Source organism: Hyla sarda, chromosome 3 (genome assembly GCF_029499605.1).
Source record: "Hyla sarda isolate aHylSar1 chromosome 3, aHylSar1.hap1, whole genome shotgun sequence".
In the NCBI taxonomy this organism is placed as follows: Eukaryota; Metazoa; Chordata; class Amphibia; order Anura; family Hylidae; genus Hyla; species Hyla sarda.
The window spans coordinates 343,344,826-343,367,050 of record NC_079191.1 but is presented as its reverse complement, the minus strand read 5'-3'; the positions used below and the strand labels follow the sequence as shown (position 1 = coordinate 343,367,050).

The window sequence follows — 22,225 nt, the reverse complement described above, 5'->3', positions numbered from 1 at the left end:
AGTAGAATAAAATCAAAAACATTGGACTGATTTAAAAAATTTAAAAGACTAGTAATGCCACACTGATCTCCCATCACTGCTATTCCAGTGGTGTACAGCTGAGCTTTACTTCCGGGTCCTCCCATACACATCCGTGAGGGCCACAGTATCATGTCTGCATGCAACCTGCTCCCTGTTGCTTTAAGGTATCACATTTTTTTTTTTTTAAGCGTTAATGTGACCTGAACAGAGAGAGTAGTATGAATCCAACATGTCTAATTTTTCTGTCAGGGAAAGTTTGGTGGCTTCCATACATATTAAACAATCATCTGGTCCCACAACAACAACCTAATTAACATGAACATAAACTCAAGTTAATCCTCTGCCCTCAAAATGTTTAAAGGGGTTATCCAGGAATAGAAAAACAAAGCTACTTTCTTTAAAAAAAAAAAAACACTCCCCGTCTGTCTCCAGGTTGGGTGTGGTTCTGCAGCTCAGTTCCATTGAAGTGAATGGAGCAGAGTTGTAATCCTACACCCAACCTGGAAACAGAGGGGAAGTGGATTTAGCTATGTTTTTCTATTTCTGGATAAACCCATTAAAGTCCTTTTTAGACAAGAGTGGGATCTCTGATCTTCCTCCTTTCCCTGCACGCAGGCTCCACTTAAAGCTGCTGTAGCTCAGGCATTCTTGACTTTAAAATAAAAGATAAATTGTGGTTTTAGCAGCAAACTACCCTGGGCTATAGCCTTTAGAAGCAGAGCTCTTTTTAGTTAAATGGCTGCCTAATGTGTGATTTTGTAAGCATTGTTCTATTTTCTCAAATGCTTGAGCATGACTCAGAATAAACAGTAAAAGGGTTAATAAAACAAACCCTCAGCACTGGAATCCAAGTGAATGTATACAAGTATGGGCCTATGGTCTTTACGTATTATAGCAACCCACGGTGTACAACGTACTTCTGAATAGGTATGGTGCTGGAAGAAGATATGGTGGCTGATATCACTGACAATGCTCCAGCACATTATCCCATGTTTTATTTTGCTTTGCTCTTCCAATGTAGCTCATTTGCATCCTTTGACTGCTGATTTCAGGCAGCTACTTATGCTCATTTGACTGCCTAATCAGAGCCTTGTAATTATTGTACAACAGTGAATGAAATAAGCACAACAATTTACTGTGCTTCCAATTTACCTCAATATGCCCTCTTCAAAGCGCTTAGAAGCAGCGTCTCAATCCTCTGGAAATTAAAGGGTGTCCCATATCCACATTTATTAAACTGAATTATATGATGGTGTGCATTGCGCATAGTATGCACAATGTCTTATCAAAGAATGCTAAAAGAGCAATAGGTGTGGCTGATAATGAGTTTACCACATTTCCAGATAGTTAAAAAGTACCTGTCATCAAATAAACTTTTCTAAACTAACTCAGGCTATGTTCCCTAACTACTCTTAACACCCCTCCCACCCTTACAAAAATTTCAGAGCTTTAAAAAGCTGTGTATCATACCTTTATTCTTGCTCACATGCAATCTACCAGGTGGAGAACGTGGGCATTTCCCAGCAGGCATGACATCACTGAAGCCTGCTGGGGGACCACTTCCGCCTCACATGGTTGCAGTGCTGTGATAAATAGAAGACCTCAGGCTCTACGCATGTTTCAGTCTGTGTTACTATCAGTGAGGCTCTTTGCAGCTTTCAGTCTGTGCAGCTTTCTGTGAGACTGAACAGAGCCACATAGTGGCTGTTTTTTTCTATTACATTTTAAACATATTTATGTTGATAATTTTAAAAGCAAGTGAATGGGAAAGTGTCTGCTAATTGTACAAAGAACACTATATTAAATGTTTTATTTGGAGACAGGTACTCTTTAAAACATCATAGTTTGCTTCTCTGTTGCACAGGGGTACTGACGGATCAGCACATGGATAGGCACTGGCCCCATTGACTTTAACAGCGTTTACACATTTTGTCTTGGATTCAAAAGCATGGTTTGCTGCAATTTAGGGTTCAAGTCTGAACACCAATAAGTTTGGAAAATTATTCGAACATAGTTACTGGCTACTATGTTATGGCTAAAGCTTTTCTCCAAACACCCCAGAGACTAGAAATATGTTAAGGCATTTTCATATCAAAAATCCTCTTTAAGGGCAGGGTCACATGGGGCGTACGGTGTGTCTGCTTGTAGCAGGGGATTTTTACAGCGGGAAATCCGCCTCTATGAGCAGACACACAGAGCTACCCGGAAGCTCTCTCTGCAGTCTCTCTGTGACTGCCATTGGCGCAACTGCAGCATGAAATACACTGTGGATGTTCAAGTTTGACGCTGCCCAAACATCAAATATTCTATTGGGTTATCTCTAATCAACATACTTGCACCATCGCCACAGTCCACTCTGTGCCTCTTCTTATTTCTCCGGATGACATTCTGAAACCACTAATGCCTCAGCGATTGGCTGTAGTATGTTTGGAACGTCATCAGTATGGGTGAGTGTATCATTAAGGGAAATACAGAGGTACTTGGGCGTCCGTAATTATTTATATATGATTATATCATATATATATTTATATTATATAGGATGCCTATATGCCCTAATTCAGCAAATGAAAAGGAGAGTGTATTAATTATTTACTATGATAATACTAGTAGAAAAACCGTCATAAAAAAATAGTCATCTAATAATTAATCCTAACACCAATCTGTATTAATTTATAAAACACCTCACTTTCAGCACACATCTAGGATTTTAGACTTGGCCAAAGCTTTTTGGAAAAAACAAAAACAAAAAAAGCGACACACACATACAGCCCAAGGTTAAAGGTCAGGTAGTCGTTTCACACTGTGTTAAAAGTACTTATCACATACAGTTAAGGAGAGGTCCTTGCCCTTGCCTGTCAATCACTAGTTTTGAGATGTGTGTAATGTAATAATTGCCAAGTGCTCAGTAGTTCTACAGTGACTGTGCACTTATATTCTTCTAGGTTGTTGCTTAAAGTCACATTTTCCTGACCCCCTGACCTGTTCTAGTATGTTAAATCATATAATTAGAGCATTATTAGCTAAGTGTTTGTCCTGTAAAATGGCAGGATTTAGTCTCCTTTGTAAGTATTCTCTCCTGTGGCTGATCTCTGCTTTGCTTTAATCCCCAGGAGGCGGTGGATGATTGTTATCCTGTTATTAATTTTTGGGTGAATTCACGCTGTGGGGCTCATGCTCATGTCTCCATTCCTAGGAATATTCATTATCTGATGGACCTTCTATTTATTTTGGTTGAAAAAAATGTTATGATACCCTGTCTATTATGCATAAACTACATCTTCCAATCATACAGGAAAAATTAGAAAAGCTTTTCTGATTTTAGCTAATGTATCCGATGGAGTTAGGCTGTCCATCTTTACTTCTCACAACTGATCCTGCGGCTTTTAATAAATATTAATCAACACTATATATATATATATATATATATATATATATATATATATATATATATTTATATATAGAATTATGTTTTTATTCTAATTAGAAGATTACTGCTGCATCATTGTGAAATATATAATGATATAGGGGAGCCCTCCAAAGGTTACTAGCAAAATACCTCCATCATGGCTCACTAACAAATCCCTCACTACTGTATGGATTTCCCAGGTGAGTAGCAATCCCCCAAGAACTGTTCACCGAGAAAATCATTAGCCAAGTCTCTAAGATGCGATCTAGGAGACAGCAGAAAGCAAGGTTACAAACGTTTTAAGGTGCTATTGAACTGCTTGCCTACAAGGTCCTTGTGCAACAGCACCTCTGTAAAAAGTTGTTATATGGAAAAGTGTTAGTGGCCTCTATCTTTACAGCTGATAATTACACTACTTAATATTATAGATCCTTTTATATTAAATAAACATTTTCCACAATAGTTGTTACAGAAAAGAATACAGAACGAATACAAAAACAATATACAAATAATCCAACATTTTAGTGCATAATGGTTGCAGTTACTGGTTGCTAGGAAGATATATATTATAGTTGGTGGGACACACTGTAATGTTTTCAAGGATCTTTAAAAAAAATGTTTTAAAGATTAAAAATGGAAAAGTCCATACCTTCACAGACTGGACAGCATTCTCCAGGCACTTTCACAGGTTTCAGACAGCTCTGACCGCATGCTGTAGCAACACAATGTGGTTCTCCATTAATGCACTGACAGAATGTGCAGTCATCTTCCCTCCAGCGGTCACCATGACTTCTTATCTGTCCATTAGCGTAGCAACCAGCAGGATCATGGACTGGGTACACAGGATCTTCAGAAAAAACAAAAAATATTGTGTAAAATTGAGTTAATAGTGGCAATTCTACTGTTGGCCTTTTGTGCAATACATTTTTTTTCTATACCACTGTCCAAAAAAGTTTCTAACCTCTATGTATATTAAAAGGCCAGAAATTAATAATCATTTTCCTTATAACAACAATCCTATGATAATGCTGATTTAGTCTAGGTAAGACATAGACATATGTAAGTGATTCAAAAGGAAAAATCGCATTTGGAGAAGAATCCATTGTTCAGCCCTTTTTCCTCAGCAGGTCAGTGATGGTAGTGAAGTTATCATCTAAAGGGGTTGGGGTTATTACAGAGTGGGCAGGAGAAAGCATTGCACATACAGCAGAAGCCAATGAATATATCCAGAAAGGCTGCAAGAATTTTCCCCAGGTAAGAAGTGTTAGAAACAGGGTCACGCGCACTATCTACCTGTATATTCAAAGTTAGTGCAGGACTCTGCTGTTCATTTCCCATTAAGACATAATTTTTTTTGCAAAGAAGATGTTTTTACTTTAGAAACACTTTTACTAGTAGAGTTCTCATCAGTTTGTCAGTCACAAAACCTAAACATCAACCCAGCAGGAACTGTCCACTAATCCAGTCATTGACTAAGGCAGGACTTTACTGTGGCTAGTGATTGGCTAAGCAGGGCAGTTCATGCAGGGAAATTGCATCACAGGAACCTGAAAGAAGTTATAACTGGAAGCGGCTGCAACATTTTCACAATTGCCAACTTATCATAAAGTGATGGCTTATCTTAGCAGTACTCCATTACTTTATTAAACAGGAATATCCCCTAAAGAGGAGCCTCTTCTCATTTCTGATACAAAGAAATGAAAAGGCAACAAGAGGTGCGCCCCTAGTGAGGACCGTCTGATTAGGTAAATCAGGGTAAAGAAAAAGATGGGTCCTTACCCTTAGGCTAGGTTCAAACTACGGAATCTCCGAAATCTCAGAAAATTCCCACCCAGACATTCAGAGTGTGGCCAGCGCTGATTGAATCAGTCGGCGCTAGGACCACATGGACACTGCAGTCTCCAATAGACTGCAATGTGTTCCACACGGATTTTCACCTGAAGAAAGAGCAACGCCATTCTTCAGGTGGAAATTTCCAAGCGGATTTTCCGTTCACAAATTCGGAAGTGTGAATTTGTGAACGGAAACCCATTCACTACACTATACATTTTAGCAAGCGGAATTTCCTCCTGCAATTTCAAAGCGGAATTGTAGGCGGATATTCCGTAGTCTGAACCTAGCCTTAGGTGTTGCACTTCGAGCACAACACATACAGTAGTGTCTGGAATGAATGTAAGGCTGGACAGCTGCCACGAGGAACTTCCCGGAGTGGCATCAGTCTCACCGGTAGCAAAGCATTGGGAGGAATGTATGAAAAGGTGTTCCTCTCAGTAACATATCGTTGTGCAGATATCTGTATCTTCTATTGACATACAAAACAGATACCTGCAGAACGATACACAGTATCCAATAAGGAGGAATTTCTGCTAGAACTTTTGGTCTTTTGCTTTCAGTACTGCCTGAGATATAACATGGATAACTAAATGTATATATACACATGACAAGATATTATCTATTACCGCTAATTATGGACGTTGAGCATACCAATATATATTGTAGAACAAGTTCAGCTGCAAGGGCCCTGCAGGGTGTAACTCATTTTATGACAAAAAAATGTTTACATTTTCAATTATCTATAACTGACTGATAATTTTATGCAATCTTAAATATAGTGAGATCACTACACCATTCTTTTATTCAAGCCCAGGCTTGAGGAGAGTGTACCCCCAAAATGTTAAACATGTTGTCAGGTTGTATGGGATACACAACTTTCTCTTACACCAGTACTCGTCTGGAACAATCTAATACTGTCTCTATTATTCTTGGTTGAAGCGACCTATCTTTTGTTTCTATAGTATTCTTTATTAGTTGCTATAAACAGAATGACATTTGGTCCAATAGCCCAGTGGACCTCTCATTATGACAGGTTGTCCTTAAAGAAGGCAACATATTCTGGTGACAGATCTGCTTAAGCTTTCCAAGCGACAAATAGTTAATAACCTTATCAAGGAGGAACAATTATTCCCAAAACTTCCATCTTACGAGCTTTGATTAACGTACAGAGCCCATGTCTAGTCAGTCTCTTATTGGCACTGTTCAGTAAATGGTATAGAAGAACTCAATTTCAATTCAATTATCTGCCCAACTAATTCTATCTTCTACTATCATTAATCTTAATGAAGACTTACAGGAACAACTTCATTTCACAAGTTCTGATTGTAACAATTGAAGATTGCTGTCAATAATAATTTATGCATGCCCTTCCTGCACCAATGATCAAACAGGAAAAAAAGAGAATCTGACTGATGTGTCACTGAGGCTTATAGATGTAAAGCAAACACATACAAAAGCACAGCCCCATTTTACAATGTCTGTAGGTGTTCTGAACCAGTCATTTCTATTACCAGCAACACAAAAATAAACAAATTATCTGAAACAGGTCCCGTGGCCTCTTCTCATCTGTCTGTTTTCGTAGATACTTGTATTCACTATAAAATAATACTGGAAAATGTCCTCATATCTTTGCGTTGTGCCGTTCTTTAGTAGAAATGTATAACTAAATAACTAATTGGGTGTTACCAATTGGGGGGCGTGTCCTTACACTGAGTTCATCCAATCAAACGGTGCCAAATAGTTAGGACACGCCCAAAACATCAGACACATTTCTAGTAAACAGAACAGAGAAACAACACAGAACCATGCTCCAGAATTATAATTTAATTTATTTGGGAATTATACTCCATTTATCTCAGGTTAAAGGGGTATTCCAGCTTTATATATCTTATCACCTATCCAAAGGATAAGGGATAAGATGTATGATCACAGGGGTCCTGCCACTGGGGACCCTCACAATTTCTGTGCAGCCCCCGGCAGTTTGTACCGGGCGCTGCCTCCGAGATGGGGATGTGACATCATACACCCTCCATTTATGTCCATGGAAAGAAGCGTGATGGCCGTTACGCCCCCTCCCATAAAAATGAATAGAGGGGATGTGGCCTGACGTTACTATTGAGCATGGCCGTGATGTCTCAGTCTCGGAGGCAGCACCCGACCCAGAATGCCGGGGGCTGTACCAAGACAACGGGGGTCCCCAGTGGTGGGACCCCTGCGATCATACATCTTATCCCCTATCCTTTGGATAGGAGATAGGATGCATAAAGCCAGAATACACCCCTTTAATCATTCAACTGACAATGATTTGTTCTTATAAGCATTCCCTCAGAATAGGCCCAAAACAAAGCTATTTTCTATTCCCCTGCATCGCTACCAGAGAGGAAATGTTGTATTACATGTAAATATCTTCAGTTTTAGGAACGCTTTGCTGTTTTCCAAATTTTAAGGGGGCTGTCACGATCACACCCTATCGGTCCAGCTAAGACGCTAGAGAGTGTGTGATGGTGCAAGGGTTAAAGCCGCCAGACCTCTGGGTATCCACTAAAAGTCCCAGCAAGTCACCAAATTAACCCTTAAACGTGTTTACCAGAGCCTCCTTCAGAAAGGTGAGCTCATATATTTAGAGATCAAAGACCAGAGCTGATTAATTAAACATTAAATCTGATAAAAGGAATCACAGTGCTATATATAAATACAGAAACAAATGACATACAGGTATAACAATATATAAAAGAGTTTAGCAAGGCAAGTTCAGAAAACAAAAGATGAAGTTCTTACAGCATGATGATATAGCAGTCCTTCAGTGAGTTCCAGCTGTTCTTAGGATGGTCTTGTCAGCTTGTTGCACAGCCTTGACAACAAATTTTAGTCTAGCACTGTTTAAATATCATATCTGCTTTCTTGAGAAGGAGACTCCATTCCCCCCTCCCCTCTGATCCCACCAGGGGGTCTTCTCTCTTCCTGACCCATTATCTGTTTGATTATATGATGGGACCAGAGTGCATGACTTCAAAGGAGATACCAAGACAGCCAGACCCCCAATAAAATGCAATACACAAAACAGTCTGAATGACCTCTCACCCATGTCTTGGATGATCCATCACACACAGTTATAATTTATAATACACATATAGGATTTTCCGTTCAATGTTTTTATTGAAATTTTATCGTATAACAACAATACAGTACAGGACAAATAGCGCTGAACATAGCGCCAGATGACAAAAACAAACAAAAGAAAAATAACAACAGTAATGATTGTTTGATCTCTGGACATCTCAATAAAGTTCACAGTTAAAGCTCGGAAATTCAACACTGTAGGTCTGTGTTTCATTGCCTACCTTGACAGGTGTTAAATCAAAATAGTATCTTTTTCTTTATTATCCAATGTATGCCCTGGTCTGAATTGCTCCAGAGATTGGGTATATTATATTCGGTAACATACCTCAGACACATCATCCCTACGAAAACTTATATGGGGGGAAAAAGTGTACCACACCACTTTCAGAACAAATACTAGGGACTAGGGGGAGCTCTAGAGCGTTTAAATATCCACACTATTGGGAGAGGCGGACCAACTCTGCCATCTATCTGCAAAAGATTGATACCTGCCCGATCCCAGTGCTATTACTTTCTCAAATGAGTAAGTGGTATTCAATTTGCTAATTACATGGGAAATGCTTGGGACATGCAAGGTTTTCCAACCACTCAAGAGCACAGTTTTGGCTACTATACATATTATGCAATACAGGTCTCTAAAAGGGGGGGGGACATCTTCTAAGTTTAAAAATAACAACACTTGTTGGGGGGACCAAGGCACCTGACACGGGAAAAGGGATTGTGTCAATAGTTTGCAGGAAACCCAGAAGGTTTGTATTAAAGGGCAGTTCCACAAAATATGAAAAAGGGTCCCCTTGTGTCCACACCCTCGCCAACATTTATCAGACGCTGTGGGATATGCTTTAGAAATTTTTTCTGGCGTAAAATACCATCTTAGAATAGTTTTAAAAGCGCTTTCCACATGGGATGAGCACTGGAAGGCCCTGTGAATAGTTTTAAATGCCTTTTCCCAGGTACAAGCTTCTATCCTACGTCCCAAGTCCCTTTCCCAAAGTCTAAGAGGGTACTGCCTAGTACATTTATCGGAACCTATTAATAGTCTATAAATCGGTTTCAAGCCTTTCTGAGTGCCAGATAAATATATTTTAGTCAGGGGATCTATGCCTACAGAAGGGTTGTTCAATGAATTAACCAGGTGTCTAATTTGTAGGTATTTGAAGAAATCCCTAGTGGAGATGGGAAACTTCTTGCGAATATCCCCAAATGACATTAGACTACCTTCTCTGCATATGTGTTGCAAGCTACCCACTCCTAATTCTCTCCAGTGTTTCAAATCCAGATCAGGGATGGTGGCCTGCAACAATGATAAGGAAAGGTCATCTATCTTTCCCCTTGATTGTGAACCTACATGTTTCAAATAGAATTCCCAGGCTTGATAGGAAGCTTTCACAACAGGATTATGCGTTGGCGGAGGGGATAGATTCCATATAGGAATGTGCATTACGTCATGTAGGGAGTAAGGGTAAACAGACTGTCTCTCTATTTGCGCCCAGGGGGAGGTGCTATCATCTTTCCACCACTGTCTGAGGGCAGACACCAGGGTAGAGATATAATATCCCCTGATGTCAGGAGAACCCAGACCCCCTGCTAATTTATTTTTAATAAGTAGAGCTGGAGACAGCCTCGGTCTCCCTCCTGCCCAAATCAATTTAGATAGAAGTCGTTGTGCAGTAACAAAAAAAGAATGTGGTACTGGTATCGGTAACGTACGGAAAACATATAAAAGCTTAGGCAGGAGTAACATCTTGAATGCCGCCACTCTGCCCACCCACGACATTAAGTGCTTGGAGATAGCGTCAGCCTCAGTAGCCAGGGAAGACAAGAGAGGGATATAGTTAGCATTGTATAGTGCAGATATGGGATAGGTGAGGTGAACTCCTAAATATTGGATGTTAGATTCTCTCCAGTCAAAATTATAGGTAGTCTGAAGGAAGTGTGCCTCTTCAGGCAACAGATTCATAGATAAAGCCTGTGTCTTGGCATTGTTTAAATGATAGTAGGACAATAAACCAAATTGCTCAATATGATCCATTACAGCTGGTAACGACCGTTTAGGGTTGGAAAGAGACAATATGACGTCATCGGCGTATAACGATATCACATGCGATGTTCTCCCTATCTGTATACCCCCAATCTCCCCGTCCAATCTAATAGCTTGCGCAAGGGGTTCGATAGATAAGATATAAATAAGGGGAGAAAGGGGGCACCCCTGTCTGGATCCATTGGTGATTGCAAATTCATCCGATACTGCACCATTTGCAAGCACCTTAGCAGAGGGGTTGGAATATAGAGAGACGATTGCCTGTCGTATATTGCCCCCAAATCCCATTGCCTCTAATACCGAGAAGGCGAAGGACCACCGAAGGCGGTCAAACGCCTTCTCGGCGTCCAGGGCCAACAATACAGCTGGGACAGAGTCTCTTTCAATATAATGCATCACATTGATCAATCGCCTTGTGTTATCGGAGGTTTGCCTCCCAGCCACAAAACCAGCCTGATCCAATGAGACCAAGGATGGAAGGACCACCGCTATTCTGGAGGCTATCAATTTAGCGAATATTTTTAAATCCTGGTTGAGTAATGATATAGGTCTATAGTTTTGTGGCAAATCATCCGATTTGCCGGGCTTGGGTAGAGTCGTAATCATGGCCTGAAGATTTTCCTTCGGGAAGGAGCCAGCTACTATCGCCTCCTCACAGAAGTCAAGTAAGTGTGGAGATAGTATGTCATTGAATGTTTTATAGTAGGCGCTGATAAACCCATCTGGTCCTGGAGCCTTACCAGCTGGGAGGGAGCGGATTATTTTCTGTATTTCACTAATCGTGATGGGGCTATTTAAATCAGATATTTGCTGCATAGATAAAGTGGGCAAATTCAATCGAGCCAGATAGTCCCTAGTAATAGAAATATGGTCTAATTGCTCGGGGATAGAGTCCTTCAAATTATATAAATGGGCATAAAAGGATGCAAAGCCATTGGCTATATCCTTGGGCGTGATCAATTTTGCGCCAGAGATAGGGTGTATGAGTCCAGAGATACGTGTTTTCAGTTGTCTAGTTTTCAGTCTGGCGGCCAATAGCTTACCAGATTTGTTATCTTGCGAGTAATAATGGGCCTGCAATTTCCGATGCGATTTCTCATAGCTGGTGAGCATATAGCATCTGAGTTCTCTACGTAATTCCGCTAGTTGGAGAGCCAAAGAATCAGATGGGGATTTTTTATTTGATTCTTCCACACATTTTAACTTGGCCAATAGTTTCTCCATCTTCTCCTCCCTATCTTTCTTGAGGACAGAACCGTATTTAATACACATTCCCCTAATTACCGCTTTGTGGCAGTTCCAAAGGGAAATCCTGCTTTTGACAGAATCCCCATTAAGTTGAAAATATGTAGTGATATCCTGCCTAATCTGTTGAGAAAATTTAGGGTGAGATAATAGGAACGGGCTAAGTCTCCACATATAAGTAGGAATGCTATGCAACTTGTCTTCCATAACTACCGAGACCGCCGCATGGTCCGACCACCTTATCGAGTCAATAGAGGATTCTCGCACAGAGGTTAAAAGGTGACTAGCGACCAGTATCATATCAATCCTAGAGTAAGTGTTATGTACCCCTGAATGGAAGGTGTAATCTCTCTCCGTTTCATGTTGGATACGCCATACATCATACATCCCAGATTCCCACACCCAGGGGGAGATATCTAGGGAGGACAATCTGGAGGACGAGGAGGTATCTAGAGTGGAATCCATAATAGAGTTGTAGTCTCCACATATCATAAGGGAACCCCACTTGGTACTATTAGCCTTCCTAAGTACCCTCTGTAAGAACCGAAGCTGTCCTGAGTTGGGGGCATATATAGAAACAATGGTAAGAGGGACAGCATTAATTGTACAGTACAATATAATATATCTGCCATTAACATCCAAAATCATATCTGACAATGAAAAGGAGACTGTGTTCCTTATTGCTATCATAACCCCTCTAGATTTGGTAGTGAAGTGGGAGTGAAAAATGTGGGGATATTGGGGGTGTTTAACCCTATATGCATCTTTTGCTAACAGATGTGTCTCCTGGACACAGATGACATCACTTTTAGTAGTCAATGCTTCTTTCCATAGGTACGAACGTTTGTGGGGAGCATTCAGACCGTTAGCATTAAGACTAGTAAATTTTATAACCATAAGGACATATAAAGATGATACACAACATAGCAAGTAAATCAAAATAATAGTGGAGATGCGTGCCCCCCAGCCAGCACACACACCTCCTGAATATATCGGTAAGGCAATTACAGTGAACAAAGTAAGTTAGCAAAGTAAAATGCAACAAAACAATAAAGGGCCATAACGTATATAGCAATATAAAAAAAAGAAAAAAGAGGCTCACGGAACAAGAGCCCACATTGTGGAAGAAGGCAAAGTCCACCTTGAAGCCCATAGTGAACAGTTAGTTCCATGCCTGAAACAAGGAAAAAATCAGATATACATCCGAGGAAAAAAAATAAAAATAAATGACAAGTCACCTCCCATCTCACCCGACTGACCAGTCCTTTTTCACCCTGCGAGGTCGTGATCTGGGCGGTAAACCAGAGGGGGGAACAGCTTGAAGATTCCATTTGGAGAGCAAATCCTCGCCCTCCGTCAGCGATTTAATAACATGCATGGTGTCCCCTCTGCGTATAAGCAAGCGAACAGGAAAGCCCCATCTGTACGCCACATTAGCTGCTCTGAGAGCCTGAGTGATAGGCAGAAGCAGCCTCCTGGCTTGTAGAGTGGCATTAGAGAGATCCGCATATACAGACACATGGTGATAGGGTGCGGGCAGACCCCCATTTTTTCTCGAGAACTCCAATACCTTCTCCTTCACCGAAAAAAAATGGATCCTAGCCAGGATATCCCTAGGAGTGGAGTCATCCAAATGCTGGGGTCTTGGGATCCTATGAGCCCGGTCAATCTCCAGTTCCTGCGCAGTAACCTATGGTAGTATAGCTTGTAGTAAGGAACGAACATATGAAGGGATGTCAGCGGGGTGCACTGATTCAGGGACCCCTCTAAGCTTTAGATTGTTCCTTCTACTTCTATCTTCCAGATCAGCTATTTTTGCTCTAAGTGCTGCAACTTCCTCATCCAGATCTGTATGAGATTCCACAAGTGTGTTATGGAGTTCAGAGAATTCCTCTAGCTTCGTCTCTATGTGGGTTACACGGTCTCCAAGCTCCCCCACTGATGCCTGCAGCGGAGTTATGACCCCAGCTATGTCTGACAGAAAAGTCTGCCTGAGGGCTAACAACATGCTCTTCATAGTGGTATCAGTTAGTGTGAGATCAGCTACCGGGAGAGCTTCTAGCTTAGAGGGTGTAGCTTTACTGACCTTCGTGGTGTCTTTTCTTCCTTCAGTCCGGCAGCTCTCCTCCGGATCTGTCAGTCTTTGTTTCTGTCGCATCGGACTAGAGAATGGCGATATCGCCGCCTTCTGTGCCCCGCCATCTGTGCGGTCCGGCCAATCCCCGCCATCTTGTCCTCCTCCATCACTGCACACAGAGGTCCCCACTCGTGTCTGCGAGACATTATCCGCTCCCTCCGCTTCCGCAAGGCAATGCAGAGCAGGATCAGACAGAGAGCGACGCGCGTTAGACAGTCCAGGAGTGAAACCAGGGAGTGATCTTTCAGTCGGAGAAGCCGCGAGAGGAGAGCCGCTTTGGCCGCCGCCGCCATCTTGGGAGGAAGGTATGCGCCTTGTAAAGTTGAATTTAACAAGGGTTTCTTGTTTGGAAACCCTCTTTCGGCGTCCTCTCATGGTTAGGGACCGTCAGGTAGCTGCAGGTGGTCAGATAGGAGTGTCGGAAGTTAGGTATAATAGCTGTTTCAGGCCGGGAAGACGGAGCTCACTCACAGTGCGACCATCCACCTAGGCTGCCAGGCCACGCCCCCACACATATAGGATTTTAATAATAAGGCCTTGGGCCTGACAGGGGCTTTTCCATTTTTTCTTATATCCACGTCTAGCACTGCCCGATTTTGGTTCTTGTCCTTTTAATGTTGTACATTTTGGGCATATAAATTGTTATGCATCAATAATTTAGCTGAGAATAGAGCCTAGTTCTCTTGTATGTCTAACTTTTTTGGAGAGAGTATATCAAACTGGTACAGTATTGATTTATTCTGTCAATGTTACTGTATGTACTTTGGTATTTGAGCCCTATATACATCAAACTAATCAAGTATAGTGAAAGATATTAGATGTATCTAATATGGGCTCTAATGTTCCATAAAAAGACACCTACACTCCTGTCGAGATATAAAATTACGTAACTGAAAAAAAGGTTAACTGAAATATATACTTTGGGACAGTGTCTGGATAAAACTAGCTGCCTGAGACTATGTTAATTGTATCTAGGTGCCTATTGTGGGCAACATACAGACTCCTCGTAATCATCTAGTCACTGACCCAAAACTCTGAAAACCAGAAATAAACTACTAAGCAAGGTGCGTGGTAAAATGCAAGAACCATCCTCAGTGTAATGACCCTGCCTATGGCTGTTACTTTTATGTCTGAATGGATGAATGCATCGGTAAGCAACACCAGGTCCATCAGATGCTGGAAGCAGATGTCTTGGGCAGATGTGCAGCATTGCCGGCTTTATGTTGGATGTGAGCAGTGATGTTATCAGGCAGTGATGCACATTGAAGACAGACATTTGGGGTGATTAAGTAATGGAGATAATGCAATTTCCCTTGTGATATGGAACACTTGTGCCAAATGCTACACAATGTGAGTTATTTACATTTAAAAAAAAAGTTGTTTTTTTTACTCCCACCTGTTAGTTTTATATAATGCATTTTTTTTGTAGCTATATTGTGTAGATGTAGCACAGGAGAATATATTGTACAGTTCTCAAAATCTCTGCTTGCAGTCATACAGCAGATACTAGCATTATATATGACCAAGGAATATAAAGCGGTCATGTGATGGACACATAGATGCAGGACTAACTGAGTAACACAATCTACATTAGAGCTCTGTCATGTAACAAGTCTGCCACTGTGTGCCCATCACATGTCTGGGGATACAACAAAGTCCATACTACATGGCAGCAAACAGAGATCATGAAAATTGTGAGGAATTGATATAGAAAGTATCTTGGAAAATCAAATACATTGTTCCCCCGACATTCCATCATTGTAAAACACGATTGCCTCTCAAACATTTCTGCCTCCTGAGAAAAAAGCTTTATTGGAACTTTCTTATTAATGGCTAATGATAAGGACATGTTTTGGCATTGCATAAAAAAGGTCTGTGACACATACTGAAAATGCTACAATGCTTATGACAAATCTGTCTTATACCAGGGAACACTCTCAAACAGGTGCAGGTTCTGTGCCAGTTCTGACATTTACTGTACCCTTTTTAGAAAGATTGGGTGATGCAGTACATTACTGGCCAGAAGTTACTTTGTAATGTGTGGGGCTTTAACCCATTCACACAACGTAGCTGAACACTACTTTGTTTTTTAGGGTCTGTAGGTTTCTTTTTTCTATAATCTGCAACACCAGGCCTTGCTTGTTTTTTTTATTGTTTCCTTGAAGATTTTACACCCTTTAAATTCAATGGGGAAATCTCTAACATAAATTACATGTACACCTTTCCCTGGACCACCAGCCTTGATAGGTAGAGATCTATCAATCGCGGCTGGCAGGGTGGGAAGAAGCAGTTGAGGTCCATCCTGAAGACTTGTGGTTTGGGCAGGAAGAAAGTGATGACAAGGTTCCCTTTACCATGCAGGTTCGCATATATGATAGGGAACAGGTTTTTGCAGCATCGTAACCTGTATGAGTAAAGGTACCCTTAAAGGGGTACTCTGCCCATAGGCATCTTATCCCCTAACCAAAGGAACCCCTGCGATATCTATTGCAGCACCCCATGTCATCTTGTGCATGGAGAGAAGTTTGGGCGATACAGGGGAAGGATCGTAATGTTACGCCCCACCTCCTCAATGCGAGTCTATGGGAGGGGGCATGACTGCTGCCATGCCCCCTCCCATAAACTTGCATTGAGGGGGTAGGGCATGACGTCACAAGGGGGTGGGTGGGGATAAAATGCCTAGGGGCGGAGTACCCTTTAAACAAAAAATGCTAAGTATGTGCAATGTGTTTATCAATATGTAGCAGCAGAATTTTGTCACAGAAAAAATTCTAAACTGCTTTAGGAGAAGTTAGTAGTCTTAATAAATGGCTGAAAACTACAGTGCATGTCACATGTGAGAGCTTTCAGGACAAGATGATAAATCTGTCCTGTAAAACAGAATTTTGCATTTTCTAAAAAGGAGTTCTTATTAATCCTGATGAATGGCATTACCTTCACAAACTGGGCAGCACTCCCCCTCTGGCACATAGTAGCGATCACAGTGCAGCTCTCCACACTGAGCTGAGAAGCAGATGGAAACACCTCCTTGACACCGACAGAAGCGACATGCATCCATACGAAACATATCTCCATCATAATACTCCACGTTATTAAAAATACATGCTGGCTTTGTCTCTAAAATAAATGTAAAAAAGAAGAATACATGTTAGTTTTGATATTTACTAGCAGATACTTTAGATCTCATGGAACATAAAGAGACTCTTTAAAATGTAAATATCATCATTTAGGTGCAGCTTTTTAAACTTGTGGGGCAAGTAAAGTTTAAAGTTCACCATTTCGTAAGCTGTATATATATGTTAAGAAAGTTTAGGTCACTGCAGAGTACCTGGAAAAAAAGTATTAAAATCACAAAGAATACTCCATCTCTTTGGGTGCTCATAATGTTCTGGTTACACTGTAATGGGAAGTGTCAGAAATAAAACAGCTCTTGAATATCCCACCACTAGGGGTCCTAACCATCTCTGGAGCTGCATCAGGCTTGTCCATGAGTCATGGACAAGAAATGACTCATTGACAAGGCTGCATGAGCAGACACACCAATCGCCTCCCACCACCACAAGGGAGGGACACATCCCCTTCCAATGAGAGGATTTTTAACACTGTGAGCTAATGAAAAGATGTATTTCTGCAACAAATAAAGGTGATAGAGGCATACCTTTTTTTGATCTGACAGGTATTCTTTAAACACTAAAAGTGGACCTATCAGCATGCTTTAGGTTATAAATTACCTTGTGCATCAACATACAATGGGGTTTGAGATAACTGGGTCTTGGCCACACTATCACACTATACAGTAGGGATCGACTGATTATCGGATTGGCCGATATTGTCGGCCGATATTCACGATTTTGTAAGTTATCGGTATCGGCATCTAACCATGCCGATAATGCGTCTTGCCCACGACACCCAGGCCTGGAGAACGGTGCTGCTGGCTGCTGTTTTGCATCTCCCACACAGCCACGGCAGCCCTATAAGAGAACCGCAGTGGCTGCTTGGGAGAGGCGCTTTGAACTCCGGCGTGGTGCTGCTGCGCTTAGACATGAGGTCACGTCACCGTGGGGGTGACGTCACCTCACGTCTAAGCGCAGCAGTGCCACGTCGGAGTTCATTGTGCCACCGATCAGTGCGCCCGCCACCCTGCTCTCTCTCGTACAGGGCCCTGATTGTCCGCAGGTGCAGAACCCTGCTTATCCTCAGTGTACAGGGCCCTACTTGTCCTTAGTGAACAGAGCCCTGCTTGTCCTCAGTGTACAGAACCCTGCTTGTCCTCATTGTACATAGCCCTGCTTGTCAGTGTACAGAGCCCTGCTTGTCCTCAGTGTACATAAACCCGCTTGTCCTAGGTGTACAGAGCCCTGCTTGTCCTCAGTGTACATGGCCCTGCTTTAAGATGCCCAAAAATTAAAATGCATGGAATATCGGTATAAGTTATTGGCTATCGGCCTGAAAGTTCACAGGTTATCGGTATTGGCTCTAAAAAATCATTATCAGTCGATCCCTACTATACAGAAGTTTGTTTTCACTGTATGTTAAAAGGATCTGGAATTAACATTATATGCGAAACAGGGGCAGTATAATAGCTCACTGGTCTTGAGCACTAGACCCATGGCTATAAAGTGTAAAGTAAAAATACTCAATTTATTGACCCATCCAGCATAATAATTGACAAAGGCGGAAGCAGAAACGAGTCTTGCGTTTGTTACATTTCCGAATGAAAATTGGGATCCTTGGTCCACATGCACGGCATCCAGACCTGAGTGCCATCCTTCTCTCCAATTTTCACATATTACATGTATTCTGTGGCGGCATCAAAAGCATAAATCATTTAAAAATGTTTTCACAAATCCAGCATTAAACCAAATAAAAAGCTAAGAAACCCAACTTTCATATGTTATGTATGTAATACACTTCTTGTCCCGAGTCTTCAGTAAATCCAGTCACTTGAGTTATTATACTATTTACCACGCTGTCCTCAAGCAAGCAGCTCACAAGTGACACCTATTATACTTGACTAATACATATATGGGTGCAATCTATCATGAGACGGCCAGGCTGCAACTAAGTTAAAGTTGTGCTGAGAGGACGAAAAAAGTATTTCCGATTTATCCAGAGTCTCAGAGGAACATCTATTATCATCTGAGAGGTGAAAGGCTTGAAATGGGCAGAATTTTACTACTTTCTGTTACCCATGCACTTTATGCTCGTACAGCACTTCTATAAATTATACATGCAGGAGAATGCTGTTGAAAAATGATCGAACTGTGTGACCATAGACTTTCTGTAAACAGCACTCAACTTTATTACATAAAAGGATGCTCAGGATGCAAGCTGTCTGCTGGCATAACTATTGACTCCAAGGCCAAAGGAACCATTTGGTTAATGAAATGGTCTGCACAGAGAGAAAATGAGCCTAGCCTGTAGAGATCAGTGTGCTCTATACTGCTGAAAAAGTTGAAGAATATAACCTTCACCATTAGAATTAACACATGAACCAAATATAGTCAGCATGTGTGAAAACAAATCTAATGTCCATTTAATTTGTCATACCACAGCAAGACTCGTAAATTTCAGGGAAAGTTATTGCCATGTTCAAGGAAGCTAGAGTTTTAGGATCTGGCAGACTTTTCTATAGGGCTTCACTATATAACCAACTTTTTTTTAAATACTTTTTCCATATTTTTATAGACTGACTTATTGAGAGTAGCATCTTATTCTACAGCAAAGGAATCCTTGCTAGATCTGTGCAGATATTTTCTGGGTATCGTACATCCTCTTCAGAAAGACTGATTTGCAATGATCACCTTCTTCTACGCAGAGCTACACAATAACTCATCTGTGGTCAACCAATGTTCTGGCCACTGATGGTCTATAGATTTTGTGGATGGCAGGAGACAGTATTTCTTCTGGTTTATTATTTTGCTTCTTTCTATCGTACTTCAAAATCAATTTATATCAGCACTCTTACTTAAACATTTTCTAAATCATGTTACAAAAACTCTCTCTCATCTGTCCGAGTATACACGATTTGTACATTTTGATTGATCACACTACAGAGCAGTAGACTGCTCTCAATCAAAGGTTTGGTGGTTACGCTGTGTATATCCACTATTGTTGTGGGGAAGAACAGTCGAGATTCATGACAAAGTGCATCATGCTGAAAAGTCAAAATCAATACACTTTCTGCATTCAGCAGATGATGTGTGAATGATTTGTGCATCTTCTTTAGCTTTATGACATAAGATCCATCATTCACATGTCTATAGTCTTCACAAGGCCTTATTCAGTCCATCAAGTAAGATCGCCTTTTAGGGAGCGAACTTGTAGTGCATGCTCTGTGGTAGGGTTGTCAACTGTATTATTTCTTTTATCTGGACAACTTATCAAAGAAATCACGGGCCGCTAATACTTCTTAAGGGAAAATTGAACAATCCGAATAAAACATAGGGAAAAGTGATATGTGTCTGCAGTCCAGTAAACTGATATAAACACATCAGCAACATCAACTGATATATTATTAGAATTACAATCAAAGAAATCTATTCTTGTCACAAAAACTGGAAAAAAAGTAAATTTTTAAAGAGTCATTTACGGATGGTTGTCAACTATAGGTAAATATAGAAGTATCCTGTTACATAACACCTCGTTGTAACTGTTCATAAAGTGATGAAGTTGCTTAGCTCTTATGTAATCTTCAGGCTTTTTTATTTTTAAGAAGCCTAAAGATCAGCATATTAACATGTTGCACTGCATGTTCATTGCAGTACTCGGCATTGCGTAGTCACAATAAAAATGCTGAAAAATGCGATAACACAATGTGTGGACACAGCTCCATTAATCTATTCAATAATTGCAACTAGAGATGAGCGAATTTTAAGTAAATTCTATTCGTCACAAACTTCTCGGCTCGGCAGTTGATGACTTATCCTGCATAAATTAGTTCAGCTTTCAGGTGCTCCCGTGGGCTGGAAAAGGTGGATACAGTCCTAGGAGACTCTTTCCTAGGACTGTATCTCCCTTTTCCAGCCCACCGGAGCACCTGAAAGCTGAATTAATTTATGCAGGATAAGTCATCAACTGCCGAGCCGAGAAGTTTGTGACAAATCAAATTTACTGTAAATTCGCTCATCTCTAATTGCAACCTTTCAAAAACATATAAGATCAGCTGCAGCCACCATAGTTAAGGGAATTCTGAATGAACAGGCACACAGAAGTCTTAGGTACATGTATTTAAAGGGGTACTCCGGCGCTAAGACATCTTATCCCCTATCCAAAGGATAGGGGATAAGATGCCTGATCGCGGTGGTCCCACCACTGGGGACCCCCATGATCTTGCATGCCGCACCCCGTTAAAATCAACGTGCTCGCTCCGGGTCTGATTACTGTCGATCACGGGGCCGGAGCATTGTGACATCACGGCTCCACCCCCGTGTGACATCACGCTCCGCCCCCTGAGTGCAAACCTATGGGAGGGGGTGTGACAGCTGCAAGCCTTTGGGAGGGAGAAAAATTTATAAAATAAATAAATAAAATAAAGAGGATACCCGTTGATTATGCGTTATACATTAGGATAGTTGACACTACTGTAACCAGTGTTGAATGAAGCAACTAATAACTAGAAGACAACAATGTTCTAGCCATACAGATTGTAACAGACAAAAAACATCTGGATACTTGACCTCTCTTGCAAATGGTGGGGTGATCTTTTGAGTTATCAATTGTTATTGCATAAGCTGATTACAAGCAATAGCTAATGTGTGGTGTACTGCAGGCTTCAGATACATTGATATGCAAGGTTCTGGTAAAACACACCTAATAGACTAATCTCATATCTTTAGCAGAAAAAAAATCATAACAAAAAATGACCCCTCCAATACCAACACATTTTATACAGTGCCACATAAAAGGTTGGTACATACAATAAGAACAACTGGGCAAGAGAAAATGTGTATAAGTGGGTAATTGGCTCTGTGAGGGGAAACAGAGGTTGGTCATAAATGACACTTACTCTGATTGGGTGACTGTTACTTGTGGGGTACCACAGGGCTCAGTATTGGGTCCTATTGTTTTTAATATATTTATGAATGACCTTGTAGTTGGATTATATAATACATTTCCAATCTTTACAGAAGATACTAAACTCTGCAAAGTGGTTATCACAATAAAGGACAGTGCACTGCGTAAAGTAGATAACACAATAGTGGACAGTGCACTGTTACAAATGAATCTTGATAGGTTTGGGCTGGGAAGTGGCAGAATAAGTTTAGCACTAATAAATGTAAGGTTAAACACATGGGGGGGCAAAAAAATGCAGGATAGGAATATGTATTAAATAGGAAGACACTAGGGACAACTTACAGTTAACTAGAACTCCTAAGTCCTATTTCATGTATCTGTAGCAATCAGTGTCAGGCAGCTCCTT

The 22,225-nt window shown here is 41.0% G+C and overlaps 1 protein-coding gene across 2 annotated transcripts in view; it reads right to left on the bottom strand.

Annotated features, from left to right (window-relative positions):
* Nucleotides 1-22,225, bottom strand: part of CRIM1 (cysteine rich transmembrane BMP regulator 1) — a 769,789-nt gene that overhangs the window by 246,122 nt on the left and 501,442 nt on the right. For both annotated transcript variants that reach the window (XM_056567417.1, XM_056567416.1), the window contains 2 exons: nucleotides 16,738-16,920; nucleotides 4,077-4,274 (listed from right to left, as the gene is read on the bottom strand). In XM_056567417.1, the coding sequence (XP_056423392.1) occupies nucleotides 4,077-4,274; nucleotides 16,738-16,920 (381 nt within the window). The remainder of the gene's footprint in view (nucleotides 1-4,076; nucleotides 4,275-16,737; nucleotides 16,921-22,225) is intronic.